The following is a 22,942-nucleotide window of genomic DNA, read 5'->3' as shown; positions in this document are numbered from 1 at the left end:
CAGTCGTGTCCGACTCTGTGCGACCCCATAGACGGCAGCCCACCAGGCTTCTGTCCTTGGGATTCTCCAGGCAAGAACACTGGAGTGGGTTGCTATTTAACATTTCTACAATTAACATTCAGTAATGTTTACAATGGCAACAGTACAAAGATTCTTAATTGCCCATTAAATTTATACTATATTTATGTATGTATCTTATTATTTGATAGAGTAGTAATCTCTGACATAAATACATTTAGCACTAATAAAACAACAGATTAACCCACACACAACAGCACCAGCCTAATGCTGAACTAGCACAAACATTTTTTAATTTTTAAAAATATTTTATTTACTTATTTATTTGGATGCACCAGGTCTTACTTGTGGCATGGAGCATCTTTAGTTCGAGGATCTAGTTCTCTGACCAGGGATTAAATCTAGGCCCTCCTGCATAGGGAATGCAGAGTCTTAGCCACTGGACCACCAGGGAAGTAGCCTAGACAAGCTTTTAAAAGACTAGGTTTTCAACCTCTGAGGTGCCTAATATTTTAAAAATGTCCGTAAGATGACATGACATCTCCAGACTTCTAGAACTAAACCCATTACCCTGATCCCTTCCCTGGGGCTAGTGTATCAGTGTATGAAGTGTATGAAGCCAACTCTGAACCTTTCATTCTTCATACAAATACACTCACTCATCAACCTCCATAGGCACAGTTTTAGCTTTCTCCAAGACTGAGGCACAGTAGATTCATATACTTATTTCAAATAGGCAGCGTGCATCTCAAGAAATATGAATAAACGTCAAAAGTCTAACCTGGAAAATGTTCACATCCAATGCTCTCACTGGGCCAGTATGCTTGTCATTCTGGGCAATCACAACTTCTTTATCCCCAGCGATAATTTTAGAAGGATCATAAAGAATAATATTTCCGTTTTCACCACCTGCAATCAGGACTCCAGAGATATTTCCTTTGGAATCCATCTTATGAGGTCCCCAAATCAACTTGTGGTATCTTTAAAAGAAAATGAGCAAAAATACTCTTTTTTGAAGTCAGATAAACTTAGAAAAGAATTTGGAAATTATATATTTAAGCCTTTTCATAAATACACCAAAAACACTGCTTCTCCTCTATTCCTGGTAACTGTACATAACTTGGTGAAATGGCATTTTAGTTTTTATTTATACTCATTTCATTTTGTAACCTTGAAGGGTACAAAAACTCTTTTGTACAGCTAACACAACAAAGTATACTTGATTTGTGTGTCAGAAGATAAGAGCCTAAGAATGGTTTTACCATTTCAAATCTGTGAGACCCTGAGCCAGTTACTTAATCTCCCTAAGCTGCTTTTGATTCATTTATAAAATAGAGCTCATCAACCACTTCCCCTGATTTTACTTGACTGCAGAAGTACTCAGTAACATGTCATCTGTTAAATAGTAAAGCAGTTAAGGGAGTCATCTGAAATTTTCTAAGAAAAATAATGTATTCTGACAGTAAAAAGGTGATATCAAAATTATGTCTATTATGACATAATTCTCCACCCACTGGTGGAGAATAAAAGATTACAATTTGGTATGGAGGTGGCATGGAAATATATAACAATGGTACTGAGTCGAAAAACTGCCAGATGAAAGGCATCTGGGATTCCCAGTACAGTGGGAGGGCTTGGATGATTATAAGCCATCCCATGGGAGACGCCAGGATTTGAACTGTATTGTTAACCAAGGTACAATCTCTTCACCAAAATTTGCCAAGGCATTACGCTATAAAGGACATTTTGCTACTGAAATTAAAGTATCCTTCTATATAGCTTAAGTACTTGGAAATCTACCCATCTAAATACTTATTGTATCAGAAACCATGTCAATAAAATTCTCTGTGAAATGTAATTTGAAATACATTAGTAGATAGGGGAAAAAAGCAACCTCCATCCAAAGAAAATCACTATTAACATTTTAATATTCATCTAACTACTTTTTCTAGTCATGCCTACCTTTTTCTGTAAAGAGGTAAGATTAAAAAAAGCAAAAGAAAGTAACTCTACTATATCATGAGGACAAAAATACCAGAAACTAGAGGCTTTCCTTCTTACACACAACAGTCCGTAAAAAAAAGGAAATTCAACAGAACATATATAGACACTTTTTAAACTTCTGCCTAAACAACTCAGATATTTTTCCACAAAATATGTCACTAATGGTATTCCTTACAATTTCATAATGGAACACTTATAGACACACTAGGCATCAACTACAACATATAATCAAATGATCACATGAATTTCAGGTTGAATCTCATACCTGTGAGAAGAAGAGAACGTGGCACAAGATTTCATATCCAAGGATGGATCAGAAAGGTCTAATTCAAATATCTCAAGAGAAGCGCTGGTACTAAATGTTGCATCCAACTGTTGAGCAGATGTTCCTATAGAAAATATATTCATGGTAACCACACATGCAAAACCAAAAAGACTCAGAGAAAACCATACAAAATAGAAATTAAATGCATGTTTTTCAATTATCTCACTCATGAATGCTACATTAATGACTGAAATCTCAGTACGTATACCACTGAACAGATGCTTACATTACTACAGCAGTAAGATTCTGATGCAAGGCTCAGAGATGATGTTTGTAAGAGTCGGTAGTACAGACAATTTTTTAAGTCTATAGATAAAAATCTCTGAAAGAACAGTTCCATGCTTATAGTCACAAATGATATAACTTCAACTCTATTTATATAAAAAAGGAGCATCAAAACTGTTGTTCATTCATTCAAATTGGTATTTATTAACTTTTTTACATTTATCTATTGTGCTTAATACCACAGGAATAAAGATAGAGCACAGTTCTGAAGTGAGGAAGACACTATAAATGTAATAGACCATGATTAACACTATGATATACAAGCATATAGTAAGGCCACTGAACTCAGCTGAAAAGAAGGTTGCACGTATCTCATCAGCAAAGGAGAGGCTTTCTAGAGGAGCTGAAGCTTGACCTGAATCTTAAAGGCCAAGTATAAATAAGTCAGATGTGGAAAACAAGAAATTAGGTGACTCATACTGTCTTCTCTCTGTTGAACTTACCTGTAGCTAGGTAAATGGGATGATTCTGTGCAGGGCTCCATGCCTGCATGGCGGTACGATCTACTTCCTTTAACTTCATCCTGCTAAAGAGAACATTTCACATAGAAATATAATAAACATGTAAGATGGAACATTTTTTAACATAGAAATATACTGGACAAACCAATACATTAATAGTAATGCTGGAATGCCAATAAATCAAATTGGTCTAGGTATCATTTGTTGGGAAATGTGGACCATTTGAAAGAAACTTGTTAAATTATTTTGAGACAAGTATAGGGCTATTCTGTTTATAGATTATCATCCTTCAGTTGAAAAATCTGTCTGGAAGGAAACATGCAAAAACAGGGATAGCATGTGGTTAATCAGTCTTGGCATGCAGTATGCTTCTCAGTCAAGATATGACGGGTGGCAGTGTAGCAGGGGTGAGAGAAGGCACGTAACAAACAAGGTGCGCCTTCCTGGAGCAGGACTGCTCAACAGTAAGAGCAGTTTGACAAACTAATTTTAAATAAAACAGACCAAGACAGAGGTGAATACAGCAAACCCAAAGAATTTTAAAGATAAAGCAGAAAAAAATTTTTAAATGGTCCAAGCTACAATCCCATATGCTACTATTTTATATATTCTATGTGAAAGTTACTTTCGTAGAAAAACTCAGGAGATACCGTGCTACAGCATTAAAAATATCTTTGTTGGACTTTCCCGGGTGGTCCCATAGTTAAGACTCCACATTTCCAATGTAGGGGGTGCGGGTTCAATCCCTAGTCAAGGTACTAAAATCCCACATTCTGCCAAAACACCACCAACAAAAACAACTTTGTTATTTTACATAAATGCATTCACAAGGCACAGTATTCCACTCTCAGATGTACCCTAATCTAATTACTTAGTCTCCTACTGAGAACACCTGAATTGTTTTTCAAAGTGCAAGTCGCTCAGGAGTGTCTGACTCTGTGACCCCATGGACTTTAGAGTCCATGGAATTCTCCACACCAGGATACTGGAGTGTGTAGCCTTTCCCTTCTCCAGCGGACCTCCCCTACCCAGGAATTGAACCGGGGTCTCCTGCATTGCAGGCAGATTCTTCACCAGCTGAGCCATAAGGGAAGCCCAAGAATACTGGAGTGGGTAGCCTATCCTTTCTCCAGGGGATCTTCCTGACCCAGGAACAGAACTGGGGTCTCCTGCATGGCAGGCAGATTCTTTATCAACTGAGCTATTCTTCTTACAAACAATGCTGAAATAAATGGCCACACATACATGTTACTTCACTTATGGACAAGGAAAGCTATAGTTTTCCAGAGGTAAAACTGATGGGTTAAAGAATAAAAGTAATTTTAATTCTGATGGATACTGCCACGTGAAATGTATCCTGGTATATACAGTGTATTGAATATATTCAAAGTATGTATTTTTTCTTATTACTTCAAAATCATTTATTGAAATTTTTTTCTTACTAACTTTAGATACCACCTTTAACATGTACCAACTTCCTGTATTTATTTCTAGATTTAATATTTAGGTTTATATTCCTGTACATATCAGGATATAGGCTAAGGTTTACATTTCAGTATTCATTTACATTTATTCTGTGATTACCATTCCTTATGCCCATGTATTTACATGCTAGGCATGTCACTTCTAAATACTGAGGCTTTACATGAGTATGATTTCAATAATCCCCACCCATTTTCCTTGCTATTTTTTGTTTTTTAACGACATAAACAATCAGAAAATTTTTTGTCTAATTCCAGAAAAAAGAGAATGTTAATATTTTTTATTGAACCTGTACCAAATTAATAAATTAATTTATGGAGAACTGACAGAATGGTGAATCTTCCTAATCAAGAACATGTCTTTAGAGTTAAGCCTTCTTTTTTATTTTTCAGTATTGTTTGAAATTTTTTGACATACTGGGTCTGCTTACTCCTAAGTATTTCATCTTTTGGTTCATTTGTAAATGTGGCTTTTTTCCCTTCCACTATTATGTCTATGATCTCATTGTTAAATGAAGGCTAATGATTTCGCTACATTAATCTTTAATCCTGCTTTCTTACCGAATTCTCTTTTTGGAGTAGTGTTTCAGTAGATTCTGTTGGGGTTTCCACATATATATTCATACCATGTGCCAACAGAGCCAGTCTCCTCATTTCACACTGTCGCTCCTCTGGTATCTTTCTCTTGTGTGAGCTAGCCAGGACTAACAGTATCATACTCAACAGCAGTGATAACAGCGCTATTTCTTGTCTTGTCCTGTTCTGCAGTTGGAAAGCCTACTGTATCACCACTCGGCATGGTTTTGGAATTTGAGATATATACACATATATTTGTACAGATGTGAGTGAGTGTCCACACACACTTACACCTGTACAAGTAAATAAATATACATATGTATACAAACATGTATGTGGAAATAGCCATTGATTACTATCTTACTGAATGCTATTCATAAAGACTGGGTGTTGAATTTTGTTGAATGTTTTTTCATTAGGTAATTGGAGATGACCATATGATTTTTCTCCTTCAGTTTACTAACAAAACAAAGCACTAACAGATTTCCTAATACTGAATCATCTTTTCATACCATGCATAAACTTCTCTTGCCATGATTCTACTACAGAGCTCCTAGATTTTGTTTAAAAAGAGTTTCCTTCCTAGAGTCTTAAATGAGATTTAATTGATAGTTTTCCTCTTTTGTACATTCTTTGTCAGGTTTTGGTATCAATGTTACACTTGTTCATAACAAATGTGGGAGGTTTTCTTCTTTTCCCATGCTCTGGAACACTTTCAATAACAACACTGAAATTACTATTTTTTAAGGATTTACCAGAATTCTCCTATGAGATATCTGGGTGTGGTGTTTTGAAGGGAAGGTAAGTGGTAATTTTCTCTGTTTCTTCCATGGATATTGATCTATTTGAATTTTCTTTACCCAAGGTCATTTTTGTAAATTATGTTTTCCCATGATATTCCTTTATTGTACTCTTTTATACAATCTTCTAATTTATTTGTTTAGACTCAAACATAGACTCATGCTTCTTCTAATTCGTGCTGTGTGTGGTGATTAGTACTTACAATATTCATGTTTTGTCCTACCCTCCTTTGAAAAATTAGCTAAGTGGCTTACCTGTTTCACTGAGTATTCACAAAGAGTCAAATTTTGGCTTTACTTATTAGTTTCACTTTTAAAAAGTTTTTCTAACTTTTTAGTTAAATGCTTCACTTATCCATTTTTATTATTTCTTTAGGCTTTGAATTTTCTCTGAGCACTGATTTGTTGTATGTTTCTGGTCCTATCTTTGTAACTATAATCTTAAATAATTTCCATTTAATACCATTAATCCTTTATTTCTTTACATAGTTTAATCACTATGAGCACTAACAGAATTAGCTTATATAATCTTACTGCCTCTCCTGCAGTACACAGTTATAATCATTAGTATTATCTTTCTCAGTGTTTACCTTTGTACTGTTAAATACGCTTATACTTCTACTAACTGATTTGTCAGCTTTAAATGATGTCCTTTGACTCCTAGACATTACAGATTAGGCAATCCACAAATTTATTCTACCTCCAATTTTCTTCCTGCTTCCCAGTTCTCTCAATTTTTTAGTTTGATGACCAACTTCTACATGATCAGATATGTAACATGTACATTTTATCTTTTCTCCCTTATTCCCACTTTGGTTTCAGCCTCAGGTCCATAGCAGTTAAATATACTCAATGTTCTCCAACAGCACTCTTGCCAGTTTTCTTACTCATCTCTGGTGGATGAAGTTCATCCTCTAACAGTTTTCTTAAGAGGGCCTTAGACTAAAAATATGCCCTGAGTCTTACACGGTCAAGTTGCTTACATTTGAAGAACAGATGATAAAAGGAAGGGACAGAAAGATTAAATGATTTGAACATGCCAGCAAGGGGCAGAGCCAAGATCTGAACTCAGAAGTGAGCTCCAGAGTCCAGCCTCTTACTTGCTACAAGAAGCTCAAGTATTCAATTTTAATCATACAAAAAATATTAAAATTTAGGAGAAATAATGAATGGCAAAGAAACGACAATGCATGATGAAATTAAGGGAAGAAGAAATGAACTTTAGAAACTGGGCGAAGTCAGGCAAAGTGGGTGCATTAGGAGGCTGAATCACACTGCAAAGAGGCAGGACCTCTGGTCCGGAACACTGACTTCTGGTCCTTCTGGTCCTTCAACCTGAACATTGACCCTGCTACTTTTGACACCTTTACACATTATTTGATCTCTCTGAGCCCCAATTCCCACACTTGTAAGATGGGGATAAGTGTGACTACCTCAGGGAATGTTGTGAAGTTCAAATGAGAGAAATGTATTTTACAGAGGTCCAAACACAATGCCTAGCACATAAGTCAAAAAGCATTTTAATACACTAACTACTTTAAAGATTATTATCATCATGAGACTAATCAAGAAAATCGCACATCTAGTTTCCTAAGATTATTGTGAAGGAAAAAAGGAAAAAAAAAAAAACTCACAATTTTCTAAGAGGTAAAAAACAGGCCTATTTTCTTTATATGAAATGCCTTCTTTCTCCTCTCAGTCAATAGTCTTTAGTAATAAGTCCCATCTCCTTCATGAAATCTGCTCCACTGATCAATCAACACTGATCTAAACTTTTTCTATCTGCCGGAACCACACTTTAAGCAACTCATTTATCTCGGTAAAACTTTATAACATTCTCTTAGTACATATTGCTTATGTATTTTCCCACTGTCTGTTTTATCAACTTGTTTCATCTTGTTTGGTCACCTTGTTTCACCAAATCGACAAATACTGTTTTGTTTTCAATCAAGTCTTACAACTTTTACCCTTTTTGGATCTAAAACTGTTTCGCACAGAGTGAGATATACATTGCTGGATTGATTCTGAATGTCTATATTTAGAGGAATACAAAAAGACTGATGCACTAGAAAGACCAATTTTAAGTAAAATATTTAATTTTTAAATTCTTAACTGTTTAAAGGATCTTTTCTTATTTAAAAAGTGGGAAACTACTGCTTGGGGGAAAAAAAAAGGTTTCCTAAAATGCCTTTAGAATAATTTCTAATATTGAAAACAAAATAGCTACATATATGTATATATATATATTTTTAAACCCAGTTGAATATAATTACAGTATCTCCAGGAGGAAAGGTACAAGGGCTACAGGAATTCAGGAGCACTTAGTTAATGTGTAACATTTACTGAAAGAGAGAGACTAATTTACAAGAACATAAAAGAGTTAAGAGGGAATTCAAAGCACTTATAAAATCTGTTTCTTGGCCTTAGTACTCAATGTGCCATCAGAAGCAGTTCCACTTAATAACCTGTACTGAACATAAGGTTTAAATACCATTGTTTTAAAAAAAAAAATCAAATACTATACTACGACAATGGCCTTGAACTACATTAAGCGGTTTGAATCTAACTAAACAAAAATATAAGCTACAATCATTCTCAAAACTATTAAGAATACTATGAAAATACAGCTTAATCAGATACATGTGTATCTCCTTCTCTTACAATTGATCATTTAGTTGTAACTAGTTTCCTTGAAAATATGAAGAACTCTTAGATTAAACCATGTCAATTTCCCAAGTAAGACTTGCTTTAAAAACGTTCTGTAGTTTTTAATGACATATTTTTATTCCAATTTATTTATCTGGCTGTGCTGCGTGGCATGTGGGATTTTAGTTAATTGATCAGGGATCGATCGAACTTGCGTCACCCTGCAGGGGAAGCGCAGATTCCCAACCACTGGACTGCCAGGGAATTCTCTATGTAATTTTTTTCAATATTGTATGTGATTAGAATTCACACCACGCAGATTGATTTCATTTAACTATTTTGCACAGAACACAATCACTGTGAAATATGAAAAGAAAACTGTGAGGACAATGGTTTGTTCACACATGCCCGTATAAGACAGTACCAAAAGAAGAGCAGTTCAAGTATGGAGACTAGAGCCAACACTGACAGTTTAAATCCCAGTTCCACGTGTCCTAGCTCTGACTTTTGGTATGTAATTTTATCTATGTCTGTCTTGGCTAACCATTTGGTAAAATAACTATAATAAAAGCATCTACGCCATAAGTCTGCTGTGAGAATTCACAGAGAACAGTGCCTGGCACTTGGTAAATAAATGCTTGTAAACGGCAGCTAATACAAAAGTCACCATTTAAAATGTATACCCCAGTGAATCTTCCAAAGAACACATCTACTGAAAAAAATTTATGATCCAGACCACAACTTTTATTTATTCACCAAGTTTCTCTCCTCAACAATTGTGTGCAGTGAACTGAAACTTTCCCCCTGCATTTTCTAAAAGCTGATTTTGTGAAGCAACACTAAAACCCAACAGCATTAACCTCTAAACAGCTCCAACCTCACAATATTATCATACATGGAGCACTGAACTAAACCTCAGAAAGTAAAAAGTCAAAGAGGTATCACAACTGGAAACTCTGACTCCCAAACTAGAAACACAACACCCGGCTGCCACTGTGGCTAATAAAAAATCACCTTGTGTGGGCAAGATACCTCATTAGCATGGGCACATTTGTTCCAGAGAATTTATTTAATGTTACTGATGGTCTAGGCTCATCTCACCCAGCCAAAACCAAATCAAAGATGCAACTGTGCGCTGGTCATTGAACTAAATAGTGTCACACTTATCTGCAGTCTTAATACAACAAAACTTTCTGAGCTGAAATTAACCCTCTTTTGAGCCACATCACATGGCATATGGGATCCCCAGTTCCCCAATCAGGGATTCCATCCGTGCCCTCCCTCTACCCCACCGGAGAAGTGTGGAGTCCCAACCACTGGACCACCAGGGAGTCCCTGAAATTAACCTATTTAAGAATTACAACTTTTCTATAAAAGCAACGTAATAATTTAATAATATCATTTTATAAGAATCTTTAATTAGAATTGTATAAACCTCATGATATTATACAGAAAATCCTGTATGTGTGTATGTGCATGTTTCTAGGAAGATGATCAGTAGTTTCATCAGATCCTTAAAAGAGAGTGGAGTGACATATACAACGTCATTGCTGTTCTCTACTCATTAAGTAGTGTCCAACTCTTTGGAACCCCACAGACTGTAGCCCACCAGGCTCCCCTGTCCATGGAATTTCCCAGGCAAGAATTCTGGAGTGGGTTGCCATTTCCTTCTCCATGGGATCTTCCCAGCCCAGGGATCAAACCTGCATCTCCTGCATTGGCAAGCGGATTCTCTACCACTGAGCCACCTCAGAAGCCCACAACGTAATACTTCTTAACCATAAAAAGGAATGAAATAATGCCATTTGCAGACACATGGATATACCTAGAGACTGTCATAGAGAGTGAAGTTAAGTCAGAAAAACAAATGTATAATATTGCTTATATGCGGAATCTAAAAAATGGTACGGATGAATTTATTTGAAAGCACAAATAGAGACAGAGATCTAGAAAACAAGCTTATAGATACCAAGGGCGGTGGGGGGTGGGGGGTGGTGAGGAGGATGGGATGAATTGGGAAACTGGGAATGACATGCATGCACTCTTGATATTCTGGATAAAACAGATAACAAAGGAGAACCTACTGTACAGCACAGGGGACTCTACTCAAAGCTCTGTTGTGACCTAAACGAGAAGGAAATCCAAAAAGGAGGGGATACATATACACATATAACTGATTCACTTTGCTGCGTAACAGACATTAACACAATGTAAAGCAACTATACTCCAATAAAAATTTAGAAATAAATACATAAATATCAAAAGAACATCAGAAAACAAAATAAAATCACAAATACTTCTAGAAAAAAGAGAGAGAGAGGAACCCCAAAAGATTAAGAATCATTGCTCTTTATAGTTTACAAATTTCTTTCTGTTCTTATTGGTTTCAGAAAATAACTTGCTTATATAAAATTAAGTTATATAATTGGAAATCCATTTCAAATCTGACATTTCCTAAACCTAAATAACCTCAGATGTGTGTAACAGAAATTCACAACAACAAAAACACTTCAACTTATCCAAAAGTTCGTAGAGAAGAAAAGAAGTCGCTCAGTCGTGTCCGACTCTTTGCGACCCCATGGACTGTAGCCCACCAGGCTCCTCGGTCCATGGGATTTTCCAGGCATGAATACTGGAGTGGGTTGCCATTTCCTTCTCCAGGGGATCTTCCCGACCCAGGGATCGAACCCGGGTCTCCCGCATTTCCAAGCTACCAGGGAAAGTTCGTTAAGGGTCTACAAACCATTCGCAGGGCTGTAATTAGGGAGAAATGAGGAAACAGGAGCAAAGAACCACTGAGAAAAGGTAAGTAAACTTTAGCCAACTCTAGAACAATCAATCGTTATGTACAGAAAACATAAGATAGTATGATTCAAGGACGAAGCTCTAACTACTGATTAAACAGTTACAATTGCCCACAAAGACAATCAATTTCAGTCTTCTGTGGTTAGAAAATACAGTTTCGCGGGAAGGACTTGTCACAGACCATCACTGAAACTTCAGAATGACGTGGGTAAAATTAGTTCCCCGAGTTATGAAAAAGTTTACAATGCCCACAAGCCCAGGCAACATTTTGATTTATTTTACACCTGCCCCTTAATTTAACCTCTTATTATAGTAAATCAGTAGCAAAAACATACAGCACTGAATGATACTTCCTTCGAGATACAGGCTGCGACCGGCGGCGACTGCCCTTAAAATAAAACAATCCCAGTTAATTGACAGTGGCCTGTAGTTAAAACTTATAAATTTACCTTTAAATCTGGCAAGAGCTCAGATAGTAACAAAAAATCCCAAACTAAAGTCAAGCAAGGTAATGCTGATGAGGTCAGTTTCCTTCCCTCGCCCTTGGGGACCGCGCCTCTTTGTGCACCAGGGTCCGAAGGTCTCCTAATCTCAGACGCGCCTGGGCTGGACACCCTGGCGCAAGCCTCAGGGGCGCTTCTGCTCAGCGGAGGAAACGTCGGCGGATGCGGGCCGGCTCGATCCCCGAAGCAGCCGTGACGCCAGGCGCTGTCCCGCCCGGCCAGAAACGAAAACCCGGGCGCGCCGCCGCCGGAGACCGGGCCGCAGGCTGACGGGGACTAGCGGAGACCGAGACCGGGATACAGGCGTGGGCCTGGGCTCTCCCCGAAGGCCCCAGGACCCGCAAAGAGGACAGGAGGGCACAGGAGGACGCACCTGGCGGGGACCCCCGGCGACCGGTTCCTGCGTGAGCGCGGCGCCAGTTGGACTCTCCCAGGATTCGCCGCCGCCCCTCCTCCTGGCCGGGGCCACCTCCACGTTCCGCTCCAACGTGGCAGCCGCAGCCCCGCCCAGTCGGCTGGCCGACGCTTCCGGGAGCGACGCCCCACCCCGCCCACCCCGATACGCGGCCCGCCACGGCACTTCCGGGACCGGGGCCGGAGCCGGGGCCCGGGTTGGGGTTCTGTAGCGGGTGGGAGTCCGGGAGGACTCGCTTCCGCGCCGCGCGTGCACTTGTGAGTTCAGAGGGGCGGTGTGCGGTGGCCAGGATGATGCGAAAAAGAGAAGTCCTGGTGGGCGTAGCTGTCTGGCGGGAGGCCGGCCCCTGCCCGCAGAAACGCCACGTAGCGCTGGTCCTGGGAGACGTCAGCGGCCCCCTCCACGCTGCCGACGCGACCGGCCACCGAGAAATCGGGCTGCAGGGGCCTTATTACAAGGCTGTTACTGGGTTATTTCACTTATTTACTTGGTTCTACGGTATTTCTTATTGAGAGTATCTTTAGAACCAAACGATCTGATCATACCCAAAGGCTGCTGTGGACATGCTTGATTTGTTACTCTAAAGAGGCATGAATGTGAAAGTCGCTCAGTCATGGCCGACTCTTTGCGACCCCATAGACTGTAGCCCGCCAGGCTTCTCCGTCCTTGGGCTTTCCCAGGCAAGAATACTGGAGTGGGTTGCCATTTTCTTCTCCAGATCTTCCCGATCCAGGAATCGGACCGGGGTCTCCTACATCGCAGGCGGATTCTTTTATCAGCTGAGTTACCAGGGAAGCCCCTAGAGGCACAGTGGAGTGAATAAGGTACTATAGTTGGTATCCTGCGATACTATTTGAGATCTCTGGTGGCTCAGAGGTTAAAGCGTCTGCCTACAATGTGGGAGACCTGGGTTCAATCCTTCGGTCGGGAAGATCCCCTGGAGAAGGAAATGGCAACCCACTCCAGTATTCTTGCCTGGAGAATCCCATGGACGGAGGAGCCTGGTGGGCTACTGTCCACGGGGTCGCAAAGAGTCGGACACGACTGAGCGACTTCACTTCACTTCAACATTTGTCAAACTGTAACTTGACTGGTTTCGCCAGAGCCTGTACATGTGCAGTTCTCTTCCCAATACAGCATTCTAAACGCCTTCACTGGAAGTAAAGTAAAATATAGCAAACTCTCGTATTTAAGAAAGTAGGCACGTTTTTGTGTTCACTATACTGTTTTAGCAAAAACATAAATGTATGAATGGTCTTAGGCACATACCAGCCAAACAGAACTGCTAGAGTTAAGCAATCTTGTTTTATTATTTATCTGCTAGACTTGTCCTTCACAAAGATAAACAAAACTATCACCCTGGTTCTGTATGAATTATACTTTGCATCTGGCATTCTTCTCCCCCTACATTCTCTTGTAGCATTTCAAAAAAAGGTCACAGGTTGTTTTAACTTCAGAGACATGACCTGATTACTGAGTTGTGCGATGCCAGCTGTGGCTGTTCTGAAATTTTGCAGAAGAAAAAAAAAAGCAGGACCTTCATTGGGATACAAAGCCTCTCCCTATTCCCTAAAGGAGGCAGGTTTTGAGGTGCTAGCCTACTGTGTTCCCTCTTTGCTTGCCAAAGAAATAAAACCACTATTTCTCTTCCATACTATTTCTGTTCAGCATCGGAGACAAGATTTTGGCATCACTTGTAAACCATTTAGTGGTGGTGTACACTTATGGTTCAGTTTAAAAAGCAAGTATAGTTAGTTCTGTAAGGCTGAAGTAGACCTACTCAAGAGGCTTAGGATAGTTGTTAATTTCAAGTTCTAAAAAGCCTTCCATTTTTCACTTACCATTCCAAGGACTAGTTTACCTAAAAAGGTGTCAATATAAATCCGATTTAAAAGTCGGACCATATTTGGGGGCTCCCCTAGTAGCTCAACCGGTAAAGCATCTGCCTGCAATGCAGGAGAACCAGGTTCAATCCCTGGGCCCGAAAGATCCCCTGGAGAAGGAAATGGGAACCCACCCCAGAGAATTCCAGAGAAATGCCTGGAGAATTCCGCAGACAGGAGCCTGGTGGAGTCAGAGTTGGATGCTAGCGAGTGACTTTCTCTTTCATTCTGTTAGACAGGGTTTTGACTGCCAAGTCCAAATGACTTTGTATAATAAATTTGTATTTCAAAGCCTTGATGTAGTAGCATACAATGTGAAAAGTGTCAATAATAATTGGTTATGATAAAGCTTACAGTTCTAGACTTGATGCACTTATATCTGATTGAATATAAAAACTCCGCACCTTGTTTTAAACGCAGGCGGTTCTGCCTTTGACTACACAAGCTGAAATGGTGCAAAGTCTTAATCTATGGGATTAACAGTAATTGTTAATATTTAACAATTATTCTGTGACTTGGCAAAACATTAAAAAACCTCTTGATGTTGGTTATAAATGTAATTTATAAATTTTTGTGTAATTTTGTAATTTATAGTTTTAAAGTAATATTTGTAGTAACACTACAAACTTTGGGAATTCCCTGGCAGTCCAGTTGTTAGGATTTGTAGCTTTCACTGCTCAGGTTAAGATCAATTCCTGGTCAGGGAACTAAGGTCCCACAAGCCACATGGTGCAGCCAAAAAAAAAAAAGAAAAAAATCAAACCCAACAATTATCTTCCCCACCAAACAAAAAAAACCTCAAAACAAACCACTGGAGACACTGAAAGTTACGTTTTCTTTCTTTATTAAAAAAAATGTATCAAGTAGTTTTGAAATGTGCTTGCTTTCTCATTATAAAACTTATAATATGGAGTGAGATGCCAAGGCATCTTATCTATGCCTTGGCAAACTGTCATACTCATTTCCAAGTTTGAATCAGCTTCCAAAATTTTATCTTTTAACAGTCAACGTCATGATAGTTCTGCAAGTTCCTTCAATGTTAAGTTGTTCAACAACATCACTTCTTTTGAGACACATTGTTTACAACTGCTTTCCTACATAAAACTTCACCGGTGTTCTGCCTCCTACATACCTAGAACTGTTTCTTGAATGGCAGCAGCGTCAACACTCTCACGGTCATCTCTATCTTCTAACTCCATTTACATCCCATCCGAATGTTGCAGTTTTTCCACAGTACAGCCTCTCACTACTGCAAGGACTGCCTGTAGTTCTTGGAATCTGAGCGCACATTTCACAGTAACATCCTTATCTGAGTTTGTAGCTTCTCTAGGTAGTTTAACATTAGTTTGTGTTGACTTTGAGATGAAACCAGCCTTTACTGGCAGTAAACAGATGTCCTTGTAATTACCATTTCCTTCAATGTAGCAACTGACTTCAATGCCAAACTGGTATTTGTTCTTGATTACACTACAAAGGAGAAGTAAATGCTTCATTTCAACCATAAGCAGCTTTCTGTTCTTGGTGAAATTTTACACTAAAAGATGTTGAACCAACTTTACCTTGCTTTTATATTCATCAGACTCTTAAAAAATGTGGCTTGTACTGTAGCTTCATGTTGGTCGTGGTATCATCAAAGCTTCTAACACTAATTTTACCTGCAGTGTTAATCATTTTTCATTTCTTTGTAGTTCAGTCATATATATGACCAATTCCCTCTTCTGATTATCCACTTTTGTAAAATGTTTCATGGGCTTATCACTGGGAGGCAAGGAGGCAACACAGTTACATGCTTTGCTATCTGTGTGACTAACAGATGTTCCATGACCAAGACTTTGAAAGAAGTGATGTAACTGATACCATTCTTGATGCACACCTTTTCTTTGCATAATGATTCTGGAATAAAGAGCCGTAGCCAAGTTTATGCAATAATACACAGTTAATATTGTGACAATTAAAAGTTCCGCTGTGCTGCTGTGGGTCAGGTGCTGTTTAACTACCGTGTGAAAAGATTCACGCATGTTGAAATGGCGCAAAGGACCCGTATCTAAAAAAGAAAAACTTGTGTTGGAAATTCACAAAATAGCCAACTTTTAACCCAATTTAGTTAACTACTAGCCAACCAAGTTCTAGATCAAATAAAACTGAAGTTTTTCTGAAAAGAATGTTAATTCTAAGACTCTGAAATACTCACTGAAAGAATGTTGGAGATAATGTTATATAGAATTCTTCAAAGAAGGATTTACAGACAGTCCAAAAACACCCTTTTAGAGTGTTTAAATTTATGGAGAATTTAGAGCCCCTCCCCTCATTTTAACAGTCTTAAGGACTGCAAAAGATTAAAGTTCTGGATAACTGTACTGTTGTCCAGATTGCAGAACTTCACAATCACAAGACCATATGTGTATAAAATTTATTGAACAGCAGCCAGTACTATGTGTACTTCTGGAAAACAGTAGCATCCAGCCCATTAATGTTTAAATTCTGTTTTTGAATGCGTTAATTTCATATATCTTATCACTAAGGGCCATAAAGTTTATATCAAAGAAAATTAACTTAGTTAAATTTGAGAAACACCCCAAGATACCATGCCTAATTCATAGCAGGTTAATCTGGTATTAGGTTTGAGGTTCTCAGCTCTGACTACCTGCCTATCTACTGTTCTTGAACAAAGCTCAAGTAAAAGGATGGTCATCCACAAGCATACCAAAGAATTATTTATAGAATATCCAATAATTCAGCCAATTTAAACCGAAGAATATATGACCTCTAGGAATTTCATGGCCTGAGAGAATTATATTATTATTACTTTTTTTAAGATGACTATCAAGGTTAAAAGTCCTGCCACCCCCCAACCCACCCAACAGCCTCTCCTTAATCAAATGAAAGTTATACCATCTTTGAAATAATATTTTTTATCTTTAAAAGCTGAATGAGGAAAAATTTTAATTAAATATCCACATTATGCTCAATACGTAACAAATACAAAATCCAATGTTTTTCTAAAATTACTATCTTAAAAAAAATAAGTTTATAAACTTCTTACCTTATATAAATCTTCAAATTCTTGATAAATCTCACACATGGTGTTCTCTAAGAAAAACACCCTTCAATTTTATTCCTAAAATGAAAAACATTTACAGGCAAGTCAATATACAAAAACCACATCTTAACTATATGCATCATGATTTTCTTTTCTTCATTATGTCCTCATTCACATACGTTAATCACAACAAATCATGATGTGAACAGCAGTGGAAAAGTTTAATCATTGGACATTTGTACTTATTTTCAACTTAAGCTCTAGTTTTAAGTTTTTATTGCTTAGCTCCCCTTTAAAAATACATAAAGGCACATTTCTATAGTTTTCCGTTTTCTCACGTAGAACAGATAAGACTTCCAATTTTACTATGACTGGAAAAAACTCAACAAAGATAATTTCAAGCATGTCACTTACTACTTTGTACAGGTTAGCTTATGCTAACTTGGAGGTGTCTTCTCAACATTAACCCTGATATTGGAAGAGTACCCATACCTTCCTGACCTGCATATAGGTTTTTCAAGAGGCAGGTCAGGTGGTCTGGTATTCCCATCTCTTTCAGAATTTTCCACAGTTTATTGTGATCCACACAGTCAAAGGCTTTGGCATGTCAATAAAGCAGAAATAGATGTTTTTCTGGAACTCTCTTGCTTTTTCGATGATCTGCAAGGAGATCCAACCAGTCCATCCTAAAGGAAACCAGTCCTGGGTGTTCATTGGAAGGACTGATGCTGAGGCTGAAACTCCAATACTCATGTGAAGGGTTGACTCATTGGAAAAGAGTTTGATGCTGGGAAAGATTGGAGGCAGGAGGAGAAGGGGACTACAGAGGATGAGATGGCTGGATGGCATCACCAACTCAATTCACATGGGTTTGAGTGAACTCTGGGAGTTGGTGATGGACAGGGAGGCCTGGCGTGCTGCAATGCATGGTCACAAAGAGTCGGACACGACTGAGGGACTGACCTGAACTGAACCCATACCTTAACACATCCCCAAACTGGTTATACCTCGCTCTGTGTGTAATGTCTTTGTTACCAGACAAGGTTTCCAGTGATCATAAACACTAAAACTTTAAAGGAAAAGTGGGAGAGTTGTCTCTGCTAACAAAGAACTTTCAAGCAGTGATGATGGGAAAAGACTCAAAAGATTACAAGTCTCCAGAACTAATTAGAATTCTGCCTATTTAGAACATTATGTGGAGAAGGCAAAGGCACCCCACTCCAGTACTCTTGCCTGGAAAATCCCATGGACAGAGGAGCCTGGTAGGCTGCAGTCCATGGGGTCACTGAGGGTCGGACACGACTGAGCGACTTCACTTTCACTTTTCACTTTCATGCACTGGAGAAGGAAATGGCAACCCGCTCCACTGTTCTTCCTGGAGAATCCCAGGGACAGAGGAGCCTGGTGGGCTGCCGTCTATGGGGTCGCACAGAATCGGACACGAATGAAGCAACTTAGCAGCAGCAGCAGAACATTACGACTGCTTGACAAGGTCTGTTTTGCTCATTAAGAGGGACAGAGCCCAGGGCGGCGGCAAGCAGCAGAAAGAAAAGGACATATACTCACCCTTTGGGGAAAAAGGGCAAACTACTCTAATTCTGATACTGCATATTTGTATTTTTAATCCATCCTATCTCAAATATTTGTGTAATAGCCTACAAGCAATCAGACTACATTCCTTGAAATACTCTAAATAGAAATTTCAACTTTTCCAAGTCATTCTGCACCCCAAGAAAATAATAAGGCAAAGGATACACAATTTCTATCTACGGTTTAGTGTTACTGAGCTTCTCTAACCACTTCCACATAGGAGGAATTAGGAGAGGGGAAATGGCTCCAACAACAATAATACTTAATTACGTGGGCTTCCGTCTATGGGGTCGCACAGAGTCGGACACGACTGAAGTGACTTAGCAGCAGCAGCGGCAGCCAGGCTCCAAGATGGTCTCTGATGACCCCTCCCCTCTTGGTAGTCACACCTTTGTACACCCACCTACACCACACTAAGGCCAAAAGAACAGGGCAGAAGCGATGTTTTGTCACTTTCAAGCAAATTAAAAAAAAAAGTATTAAAAGACAAGCTTCCATCTTGGCTTTTCTCTTAGACCAGTCCCTCTGGGGAAAGCCAGCTATCACGTGGTAAGAACACTCAGGAAGCTCAGGGAAAGGCTCACATGGTGAAGAAGAACTGAAGCCTTCAGCCAACAGTCATCAGGGAATGGAGGCTTGCAAACTGAAGACAGTTTGGAAGCTGATGTCTGTCTTCTACCTCCTTTCCTTACTGTTTGATCAGTGTTTGTTTTAAATCGCCAAATATTGAGCAATCTGTTACACAGCAATAAACACTAACACCGAAGGTCAGAAGTGAAGTGAAGTGAAAGTCGCTCAGTCGTGTCCAACTCTTTGCAACCCCATGGACTATACATACAGTCCATGGAATTGTCTAGGGCAGAACACTAGAGTGGGTAGCCTTTCCCTTCCCCAGGGGATCTTCCCAACCCAGGAATCGAACCAGGTCTCCCACATTGCAGGCGGATTCTTAAACAACCAAGCCATGAGGGAAGTCCCTGAAGGTCATAATCCATATCCAAAAAAGTAAAATGTACAACTTATGAATTAACTGAAAAGGTCTAAAATTCATGGGCAAGGATTGGATTCAGAACTGACTTTATACTCAGTCACCAATAATTTCAAAACCCCAAGGCCTTCTCAAGAACAAAAATCCCCAGAGAACAGGATGAAAAATTCAGTGAGAATATGTCAGTTACTAGAAATACATTTTATTATATCAGGATGACAAATAAATGTAATATTAGCTAAAAATCTGACAAAAAGATAGGTAGTCAATAAGGAAGATACCAGTCCTAGAAGGCAAAGCCTCTATTTTTGCTTTCACAGTTGAGAAAAATGTGTTAAAAACAAAAAATCATGCAAATACAAAACATTTAGTACAACTCAATAAGCATTAGCTGTTACTAATTTTTCCCCAAGTAAGCAATTAATGAGATTTTATAACATAAAACAGAAAGTTAGATTTCACTCAACCCTTTATAAATATATGTTTTACTTGGACAATCCTCCCCTTCCACTCACTGCTTTTGTACCAGGAATACTTAATATGCTAAAAAAAGGAAGATATTACACTACCTCCCCTGCAGTTTTAGTAATTCTCTTCCAAGACCCAGGAATCTTTTCCCGACATCTTCAAGAATACAATTCCTGAAAACAGATATTTTATTTCAAATTATTTTTTGCCTTGGTCAATGCTTTCTACAAATAATATCTTTAATACAGCTTACATATCCTCATTCACATATTCAGTAATCACATAAGTTCATTATGTGAACAGCAATGAAAATGTTTAATCATTGGATATGAAGCTATCGAAGGAAGCAAAGATATAATCAAATGAGAAATAAATTGAGAACTTCAATGTGACCAGGAAAAAAATGAAAAATAGTAACAAAAAGTATATAAAGCTTATTAGCAAATGTAAAAATACATAAATACAACTCAACATCAATGATGCCATTTATAAAGGATTGCATGCTTCCCTATCCAGAAGCACACTAAGAATACCCACAGCACCGACCCCCTGTGGCTGTAAAGTAAGTCGGTTACTTTCATTGAGCAGGTGTGCATTTAAGTCAATTGTTCCCCAGCATTGCAGTTTCCTGAAACCCATCTGTAATAAATAATTAGATGGATACTGTCAAGACTTTGAGAGCCACATTCTCATGAACTAATTCAGCAGGAAAGAAAAAAATCCCTTCTTTGTACTCTGATGCTGAATTGGCAGCTCTAGCTTAAGAAAATGAAAAATGTGTGCCTGCACCTGGACTCTCTTAGGAGCAGCACCCACCTCCGTGCCCAGCTTGCAGCAGGTCCTGAACGCATCTTAACAGCAGCCCTTTCGCCCAGGGCTCTACTTCAATCAGAAATGTCCAACACCCGCAAGCATTGCTCTTTTAATACTCCATAATGGTAACTTTAAGTCTCCATTTAAAGTTACCTTTAATGGGTTCAAAGAGACTAAGCGTACTTCCCTGGAATCAACACTTTTTCAGTTCAGTTCAGTTCAGTCGCTCAGTCGTGTCCGACTCTTTGCGACCCCCTGAATTGCAGCACGCCAGGCTTCCCTGTCCATAACCAACTCTCGGAGTCTACTCAAACTCATGTCCATGGAGTCGGTGATGCCATCCAGCCATCTCATCCTCTGTCGTCCTCTTCTCCTGCCCCTAATCCCTCCCAGCATCAGGGTCTTTTCCAACAAGTCAACTCTTCGCACGAAGTGGCCAAAGTATTGGAGTTTCAGCTTTAGCATCAGTCCTTCCAATGAACACCCAGGACTGATCTCCTTTAGGATGGACTGGTTGGACCTCCTTGCAGTCCAAGGGACTCTCAAGAGTCTTCTCCAACACCACAGTTCAAAAGCATCAATTCTTCAGCACTCAGCTTTCTTCACAGTGTAACTCTCACATCCATACATGACCACTGGAAAAACCATAGCCTTGACTAGACGGACCTTTGTTGGCAAAATAATGTCTCTGTTTTTTAATATGCTATCTAGGTTGGTCATAACTTTCCTTCCAAGGATTGAACTGAATACTACATAAGCATATTATAATGGAAAGCAACTGTGAACAATACCTTGAGATGAATCTTTTCAGCCAGAATCTGGATTAAGTAACAAGGGAGAAAGAACAACTTTGCTTGGAAATGCTGGACTCATTCTTGCGGCTAGAGACAGAAATAAAAAAGTTACGAACATTCGTTTTCTTTAATGAGCCTCCAACGTTAAGCAGGAAAGATGCTACACAATATACTAAGGATGTCTTCAAACATACAAAATAGAAAGTACGTCCCACCTTGGCTCCATTTTGTTTCTTCTGTAAAAACTGAAGTCTCATCCCGTAAACATAAAGAGCTTAAAAAAAGACATCGTTCTAAGATCTTCTCACTCCTGAAAACTATCCACGATGCCGCACATCCCAAGCAAAACCATTTCACTGCCCTCCCTCCTGCCCCTCCTAGTACTTCTATTGACGAGTCCCCACTAGACCGTGAGCTTCCCCCCAAACCCCCAGAACCTTCTTACCTTATCTCCTTCTTAATCTCCATTGCGGCAAAGGATCTTGCAGGAAAGAGCTCGTTGAATTAAAAACCGACTTATCTTGGTATTAAATTCTCATTAAATCCTGAGGTCACATACCTACTCTACCAATAGCTCCGACATTATCTCCGCATCAGATAACTGCAAAATAAAATGCAAGAAAATGACATGCCCCCCCATTAAATAATTTATTTGGGTTCTAATTTTGCCTTCAATATTTCTAGGGCGCCACGTTCATCTTTTCCTAGATCTCCCGTCATTTTCAGAGCTCGCACCTTGAGACCCACCGGCATGCCTCTGGATTCGCCTCAACTTTTGTCCTGCCTCTCCCCCTTGGCATTCTCTGGCCGAGCCTCGGAAGAAGCGCGGATGGCCCTAGATTTCACCAGGCCGGACGAAAAAGAGCCCATTGCTGTGAAATACACTTACCACCCTCCAACGAGGAGCGAGGGGAGGCCTAGAGGTTGGCTTAATACCCCCCGGCCTTTCCGATTGGCTGCTGCGACGTAACGTGCTCTGTGATTGGCCACGGCGGCGAGCGCAGCGCCCGCGGAGAGGTAGGGCGGGAGCCAAGGAGCCTTAAGAGC

At 39.3% G+C, this 22,942-nt stretch overlaps 1 protein-coding gene and 1 long non-coding RNA gene across 20 annotated transcripts in view; both read right to left on the bottom strand.

Annotated features, from left to right (window-relative positions):
- Positions 1–12,436, bottom strand: part of SEC31A (SEC31 homolog A, COPII coat complex component) — a 59,892-nt gene extending 47,456 nt beyond the window's left edge. For 8 of the 17 annotated variants that reach the window (XM_044945718.2, XM_044945722.2, XM_044945723.2 and 5 more), the window contains exons 1-4: positions 12,278–12,436; positions 3,076–3,158; positions 2,288–2,411; positions 800–998 (exon numbers count right to left, since the gene is read on the bottom strand). In XM_044945718.2, coding sequence (XP_044801653.2) covers positions 800–998; positions 2,288–2,411; positions 3,076–3,154 — 402 coding nt within the window. In that variant the 5' untranslated portion in view covers positions 3,155–3,158; positions 12,278–12,436. The other 9 variants (XM_044945728.2, XM_006074435.4, XM_044945732.2 and 6 more) reach the window with 4 other exon arrangements.
- A 2,593-nt stretch (positions 12,437–15,029) lies between these two features.
- LOC102389957 lies at positions 15,030–22,925 on the bottom strand. 3 transcript variants are annotated; one of them, XR_006641263.1, is made up of 6 exons: positions 22,785–22,925; positions 22,341–22,496; positions 21,893–21,982; positions 20,390–20,461; positions 17,246–17,320; positions 15,030–16,246 (listed from the first exon to the last, which is right to left on the bottom strand). It is a non-coding gene; the product is annotated as an uncharacterized LOC102389957 (long non-coding RNA). The 3 variants fall into 3 exon arrangements; XR_006641262.1 differs by having other exon boundaries at positions 22,643–22,792; XR_006552154.2 differs by having other exon boundaries at positions 22,631–22,791.
- Positions 22,926–22,942: the final 17 nt, after the last annotated feature.

The sequence above is a fragment of the Bubalus bubalis genome, chromosome 7 (genome assembly GCF_019923935.1).
Source record: "Bubalus bubalis isolate 160015118507 breed Murrah chromosome 7, NDDB_SH_1, whole genome shotgun sequence".
NCBI lineage: Eukaryota > Metazoa > Chordata > Mammalia > Artiodactyla > Bovidae > Bubalus > Bubalus bubalis.
The sequence above is the reverse complement of the archived record's forward strand: the minus strand, read 5'-3'. Positions and strand labels throughout refer to the sequence as shown.